General features: G+C 27.0%; 1 protein-coding gene across 1 annotated transcript in view; it reads right to left on the bottom strand.

The window, feature by feature from the left end:
- Positions 1-2,331: 2,331 nt before the first annotated feature.
- The window catches only part of LOC108684801 (calcium uptake protein 3, mitochondrial), a 29,210-nt gene continuing 23,358 nt past the window's right edge, over positions 2,332-8,183 (bottom strand). The window contains exons 4-12 of the mRNA XM_018189291.1: positions 7,133-7,180; positions 6,220-6,302; positions 5,360-5,422; positions 4,718-4,816; positions 3,890-4,018; positions 3,401-3,624; positions 2,969-3,126; positions 2,652-2,809; positions 2,332-2,406 (exon numbers count right to left, since the gene is read on the bottom strand). Of these exons, the coding sequence (XP_018044780.1) occupies positions 2,338-2,406; positions 2,652-2,809; positions 2,969-3,126; positions 3,401-3,624; positions 3,890-4,018; positions 4,718-4,816; positions 5,360-5,422; positions 6,220-6,302; positions 7,133-7,180 (1,031 nt within the window). The 3' untranslated portion in view covers positions 2,332-2,337. The remainder of the gene's footprint in view (positions 2,407-2,651; positions 2,810-2,968; positions 3,127-3,400; positions 3,625-3,889; positions 4,019-4,717; positions 4,817-5,359; positions 5,423-6,219; positions 6,303-7,132; positions 7,181-8,183) is intronic.

The raw sequence follows: 8,183 nt of genomic DNA, 5'->3' as shown, positions 1-8,183 counted from the left end.
CACTACGAAACTCGACTGAAACATGCGAGAGTGCCGCGCGCGATCCTCTCCCTCCTCACGAACTGCGAAACTGCGGTGGTAATATGTACGATACTTTAGTTCTGATAGTTGTGATGGGCGTAGTTTTAGGCACGGCTCGCCAATCGTTCCCGTTCTTTCATCCTGTAGCGTTCGATTGACTGACTGATTGCACTATGCCAAAAAACAGCAATAAACAAAAGGAAGTATTAAAGTACTGATTTAAAGTTGGAAAATCTGATTCATTCAAGCATCTACAAAAACTCATAATCAGAAAGAAGTCAATTTTTTAATATTCATATGAAGGATAGTTTTGTTGAAGTATCTAAAAATTCAAGAGATAGATACAGATCTAAAAATTCTATTTGGATCATTAAAATAATTATGTTATAGGACGTTTAAACTGGTTGCTAGAATGTTATAACTTTTTGCAGTATTGTTAACATTAACTGTCCTACATAATTATTTTGGTGTTTCAATAAAGTTATTTTCACATTTTTATCTAGCTAAATTTTTTTTTAAATATCTTAACAAAACCACTCTTTCCATATATGTATATAAAAATTTCGTTATAACTTTAAATATTTAAAAGAATTGAATTATATATATAATTATATAATTAATTAAATTTATTTATGAACTTACATCTGTGATGGGACATATTGTACATAAAATAACATATTTTGTTGTTATAATATTTTTCTTTTATTTAGAAATCTCGAAAAATTATTACAAGCCAATATTAAATAATTAATACTGTGTGATAATAAAGATATTTTAACCATTATATAGGAACATTTAACTGATAAAAGAATTTTGTGCAATTACATGGTATTTTCGTGATAACTTAAGACTGCTGGAAAGCTGAATTCTTAGACAGTAATTACACAATTCTGAAACTAGCCGGCTTTGTACGGAATCTCCGTGCGTAACGAAGTGGTCTGATATCGCGTTCCGAGTCTGCGCCTTGGCACGCCTTTTTTCGTCGGGTTGGTTCACGAGAGCATACCGGTACCGGTACAATCGGTGCGATGACTGATAACGAACAATTGCGACGCACAGTCGGCAGCACAAACATAAAATTAGACCATCGCATGTAGGATGAATTGTATTTTGTAACATGAAAGTAAGGATACGAAAGGAAATTCTTAATTTGTGTGCTATTTATATGTTTTATGAATAAAGAAAAAAAAATTTACTCTTGTTTAACTAAAAATTTTTTTTTCTTGACTGGCTGAGTAGGATGTGAGCCTCTCCATATGTTTATAACAACCCATTCCGAGAATCAAATGTGCAGGATTTATTCCCTACTTTATATGTTTTAATATTTGAATAATTTCGATTTTTGCGCTATATTCCTTGAGATATTTGTAGAAACATTAATATTTGTTTTTAACTCATTTAAAATTGCAAAATTAATTTATGATTTTTAATAATTAATACTAAAAGCACTTTTATATATATCTTATTATATTTAATATTTGTTTTTAACTCATTTAAAATTGCAAAATTAATTTATGATTTTTAATAATTAATACTAAAAGCAATTTTATATATATCTTATTATATTTAAATAATGATTTATTTAATGTAACAAAGCGTTTCTAAACAAAATAAATATTTAAGATAAAAGATTAGATTAAAAAATATATTTCTTTAGTTTTCATAAGCAAATTAATTGCTATGCAGATTTTCATGTTTTGTAAGAACTTTTTAAATTAACTGCTTCAAATATATCATATTCTCGAATTTATAAATCATTATTAATTTAACAAAACGAATTAGCATCATAATGGTGTCAGCATTACATGCAAAAAATATAATGCGAATTCTTATTATTTAGGTGACTTCAAACTATGTATCAATATTTATGTTCTAACAGAGATTCATGTTTTTCGCCGAAAAATGTTTTTCTTCGTAACATGTTACTTATATAAATTATGTCACATAATTGAATTTCTTCTACACTAAGAAATTTAGTTGAATCAATCAATTATTTATTATATTTATTATATTTGTCTATATCCAAACAAGAAATTAATTGATTCAACTAAATGGTTTCTCAGTGTACGTATTCATTTTTTATGTATCTTATATAATGTTTATATTAGGACTATAAATATATCCAAATATTGTAATACTCGAATTATTTGAAACAATTATTACTATATATAATAGTAACTATTAAACTTACTAATAGTAACTATTAAAATTATTACTAGTACTCAAGAGTATTATAACTTTTACATAATGTAAAGTGAGTACTATTATCTTCATTTGCATCTTCACATTTTTATGTATTTCATCATGATTCTTTCTTCAAGGTGCTTTCATTTCTTGTTTCACGCAGAATTTGAAGGCTTCCCAACCCTCATTTCGTTGTTGAGACTACAAAACATTATTTATTTTGCATTAATCAACAGTGGTTATTACATTTCTATTATATTTTAAATTATCTGAAAATATTATAGTATGTGAGCCTGAGAAATGACAACTATTTGTACAGATCTCTTATGTTTTGTAGCAAGCGTTATTTTGATGGCTTCATTTCACATGAGATATACACATTTTCTAAAATAGTTCTTCGAAAGAGAGATACTATATTTCCAATGTATAAATCCGCGAAGCTTTACCTTAAAACCTCTGTGCAGTCGATCTTTCATAATTGCTATGAATTCTTTATAAGACAATTGGCCGTCTCCATCCACATCGAATAGCGCGAAGACTGTATCGATTATGTGAGTCGAAAGCATCGTTCCCGTGCATATCTTTACTGCGCGTTGAAATTCATCTAGAAAAAGGGATAATATTTTAAAAATGTAACAAAAGTCATTACGTTTGAAACAATTTACATTTAAGAGAAATAAAATCAGTTAATTTAAAATTGTAATAAATACTTTGATGAATAATAAATTAGTATTGATTAAGATTTTTATTATTAATTCTTTACCTTTGGATATAGGATGATCAGCCAATGTATACATTCGCATTGCTATCGAAAAATCATCCAGATTGTTTAGAAATTGATAGAAACGTCGGAATTCCTCGAATGTGATACCAATATGTAAGTCTGCACGATCCAACATTCTGTCCAAATACTTATCGTATCTGTGAATTTAATTGCTTCTAACTTTTAAATTAATTAGGAGATACATTTAGCATGTGAATTGAAAAATATTCAAATTGAAAAATTTGGATGCCATTTATCTTGATTCAATTCAAAAATACATAAGACAGTTTATAATAAAATACATATGTATGTAAGACATGTAATTTGAATATCTTGCTTATATCTTCATAATTTTTAAAATGTTAATAGTTCATCGTTTCTCATAATTATAAAAATATTATGTTGAGAAGCTTTTATAATTATTCAACTTACTCGTTAGGTTCGAGGTACGTGTATCGTAATAAAATTTTAGCGAAATCCAATTCGTTAATTGTGTTGTGTCCCTTGCTGAATTCGTGAAATTCCAATTCTAATACTTCATGTTGTAAATTCTCCATGAAGTGTTTAAAATCATCGTATCTTAATTCATTGGTACCATCTTTGCCGAAAAAATGTATCATCAAAGTAGTATCCACAGCGTGACGTCGTTGCAAACCCTATGTACATTACAAAGTAAATACTAAAATAAATACTCATATTAAAAACTCCTGTTGACTTAAATATAATTATCTGTTTGGATACATTTATTATAAAAATTAAATGAAAGCCTTAGATCTTTTTATTACAAGAAATTAATTGACGTTTTTGTTAGACTATTTAAACGTTGATTATTGTTGATTTTTTTTTAGCTAAATTAATGGATTCTGTTATTGATTTTTATTTATTTTAACTTCTTACTTATTTAAAAATATATCACAATACCTGATCGTCATCGATGAATTGACCTTGAATTTCTTCTGGTGTTCTCTGACGTTCTTGTAATTGTTCTAATTCCTCTTTGGTTTCGCATCCATGACGGCCCCTCCAAGCGTGACTGAATATCTTCTCCATCTGTACCAAAAATGAAAGTGTGAAAGGAAACAATTATTATTGCGACAGATCGACGTGATGTTGAACACACTTTTTACTAATAGACACATGTGCTGGGATTACATGATACAAAGGCAAAATGATGGCAGTATTCCGGCGTCCAGTATTAGTATATCTGAAATAAGTGTCAAATAGTGTTAGAGCAGCCATTATTGACATATTAGAGCACAGGTGTTTTCGATGGAACTGATAAGCTGTATATTAATGATCGATGGATTAGTAAAATTTGAAACAGATTAGTGATGATTATTGTATATACATTTGACTGTACTGGATTTGCGTGTATATCCATAAAGATAGATTAATATACATATATTTTAATATATTGTTTATATCTTAGAATAGTTAAAAAATTGTATATTGTAATAATATAATATAGATTGCAATTGGTTTATTAAATGGTTTTAATAATTTTGACGTTATTGGTAAGATGAAGTTATTTTATACAATTTTTGTTGTTATTATATATGAAATAATATAAACGTAAAGATATAACGTATAGGAAGTATTAGAAAGCCGTACAATATTAAAATTAAAATATTAAATATTACATAAAAAAAAAAATTTTTGCAAATTTTGCAAAAAGAAATAATATATTAGATGAATATTAAACACAATACGTATATTGATTTGCAGCATTTTACATATTTGCAAACTTACATAAGAATTTGTGACGATTTCATTTGATTTATTCGGATGAGTTTTGCGAAGTTTTGCCTTGCCTAGATTCTCTTCGCTTGGAGTAATTATGGCACGTAACTAAACTTGTTAAAATAAATAAAAGAAGCATTAGCTTTGATCAGAAAAAATGTATTATGAAATTAATAAAAAAAATTAATTGAAATTATAGCAAAAATAATTTATAATAAAAAATAGTAATTATAAATGATAGTAAATATTAAATAAATTAAAAAAATATAATACATATTACATAATTACATAATTATGATACATTTTTCTTTGAAATGTAACATTCCAAAACTTTATTAAATTAAAAGATTTTGAAAAAGAAGCTTTTTATCTTAGCAATATAAGTATTCTGAAGAAATCAATTAATATTTACAATAAATGCATTGTTAAATATGCATATATATATAATATATTTTTAAAAGACTTCAAAAGATAAATAGCTCAAGGCAGTAAATGGAATAGTAAATTATACAACCGTTAAATGAATTTCATAGCTGAAAGAGATATAACGGCATCCTAATATTGATTTTCTAAACATTAGTCAACTTCATCATCGACTTCTGACATCGTTCTGATTGAGGAAAAGTTTTATGAAACTTTTCTAAAACTCACTGCACGTTTTGTTGATTCGTCAAGGTCGCGTTCTTTCAAGCTACCGCCGAGTAAACGACGAATCTGTGAGAGTAACAAAAAAATGTTGATGCTAATTAATCGATAATTAATATAACAGTTTTGTAGTGACAGCAGTTTTTTCTTGGTACATCCGTCCTCTAAATGTTCCCGTTAGCTCACATAAACTAGAGTTCAGTGAAATTCCATTCGATGACCTTGCACATCTTATAATTTTGAAAAGATTCGTAATATTTGAAGATGTAAATATATATTTGAGGATATATTTTTCTTCTATTATTCCAATATTGATTCCTAAATGTGTTTATGTATTTATATGATATTTCAAATATCATCAATATATATTAGGTATAGGAAAAAGTTTGTGGCGTTTTTCCCGTTACATCTAACGAGAAAAATGCCACGAACTTTTTCCCACATATATATATATATATATATATATATTAAATAATAAATTTGCATATATTGCAGATTTGCTAATCTATTGATTTTCTAATTTGGATATATATTATTAAATAAGAAAAGATAGCAAATAAAATATAATCAAACAAGTAATGCTAATGAAAAAAATATATTCAGAATATAATGTGCAATGTTATCGTTTAAATAATTTTATCGTTTAAATAATTTTTGCTCATCGGAAATAAATCCTACTATTGATTTAATAGCTTGTAAAAAAAACATTCATTTTATTTTGCTGCTATTAAAAAGAAGCAAACGTAAGTTTTATTTCGTAAAATAGAATAGAAACAATTAATAAATAGTTTTTATTAATAGTTCTAACGATGTGTTTGCATCCACAATTACTGAAAACGTGCTCGCATGCGATGCAACTATCTTACCACAAGAAATTCAGTTTTGTCGACTCTCTCATTTCCATCGGTATCGAACATATTGAAGGCGATTTGGAAACCAGTTTTCGGCTCTGTAACGAGATCAGTTATCGCCATAAATTTATAGCCGTAAATTTATATTAAATTAAGGTGCTCAACATTAACAAAACATTTTTATAGCGGATGATATTTATATCTAACAAATTTTAAACTTTTTATGCACGAAATGTATGCATATACAGCTTTCTAGATAAAACACAATATATTTTTATCTAAGAATTCTTTTGAACAATTTGTGAAACTTTTAAATAAACAAAAATTATTAACGCATAAAAAAGTTCAAATCATAACTGAATAAAAATTGGAATAATTAAATATTTAGGCTACACATGAATAATGTGCAATGTTTTCATTTAATTCTATTAAATAATATTTATTTTAATCCTAAAATTGTCGCTTTAAAATTAATTAATTGTATGTAAATATCGTAAGTTTTTAAAAATATGTGATTTAATTTTTGTTGAAAGCGAATTTATTCTAAATTTGTCAAAAAATTCGCGGATAAAAGAAAGAGTGACCAAAATATAGGACGAAATTTTTTATGAATTTTGAGTAGTGCTTTTATGTAACAATGTACACTATTATTTAATATGTATTCGAGTTAAATATTGTGCCATTAAATAAATTGAACGTTCTGTGTAGATTACAACTTCCCCAAGTATATGTAAGCGGATAACGGCCATTGTTTTTATGTGAAAAAGATGAATCACATCGGCATCACATTAGCTGATTTTTTTTCTTCCATAACATGGTTTGTGTACCCAACACCGCGATCAATAATTGCGTTTCATTTAAGCGTTTTGTGCGTTTAACTCGCAATTTGCCTTGTAAATATATCTTAAGCTATCGGCGGAAAACTTACTTGTCAGGATGGATAGAAGAAACAGGTACTCCGTGTAAGAAATAATTCCTGAAAGTAAAAACGCAAGCAATTCAGAATAGTGAAACGGTGTGATTAGCAAACTATTAAAAAATTTTACGTTTAGCTAAAATAATTGTATCTATTATTTGATATTTCATTACATATTGTATTTCATATATTAATATTTTATATATTATATTATTCATAAATTAGAAACAGAGGAAATTATCAATTTTATCCTTACTTTTAAAATTATAAAAAATTTTTATTGTCGCATCGAGTGGTTTCGTATATTTCGCGCACACGTCAATATTGATTTTGCAGAAATGATATTTATTGTCTTTTTAAATAGTGTATATTTATATCGAATTAATAATAAATTCAAAATTTCTATATTTAATTTCATGATTAGATATTTTTCCCGTAATACTAGATCGAGACGTTATAAAAATCTAGATGAGTCGAAAAGCAAATCGTTATATTCCACATGATTTTATCTCGATGTCTCATAAATTCTCGTAATTTCGACGAAATTCTTCCTAATTTTCCCGCGCTAATCCGCATTTAAGGATAACGAGAGGTCTGCAGTATTAAACGCGTTTACGACATTTAGAAGTAGAATATGTCAAATACGTTAGACACGCCTCACGAGATTTCAGGTATTCTTTGAGAGAACCATTGCCTTTGAGGAGGATCAATAATTTAAAATTTAATAGCAAAAGCGAGACCCGCGGACGCATCTAAATTCTGATTTTAAACGTACTCCCTTGCGGCATAGTTTAGCTTATATGTAACATAACAAGAAGGCTACTTTACAGATCGTAGCCATCGTATAAAATTCGTGGTTTCGAAAGTAGAAAATAATTCCGTTGTTAGAAAATTAACAATCAAAAGAAAGTAAAGAAATCAGAGTCAATTTATTGATTCGATGATGTTCCATGTATATAAATCTGTTATTTTATTTTATTAATATTAAATATGTTTGTTATCAGAAATTTAGATTAATATAAGTATTAAAACAAATTTAACTAGTATAAATTTGTACTTATTA

Source organism: Atta colombica, unplaced genomic scaffold (genome assembly GCF_001594045.1).
Source record: "Atta colombica isolate Treedump-2 unplaced genomic scaffold, Acol1.0 scaffold140, whole genome shotgun sequence".
Classification (NCBI taxonomy): domain Eukaryota; kingdom Metazoa; phylum Arthropoda; class Insecta; order Hymenoptera; family Formicidae; genus Atta; species Atta colombica.
The sequence above is the reverse complement of the archived record's forward strand: the minus strand, read 5'-3'. Positions and strand labels throughout refer to the sequence as shown.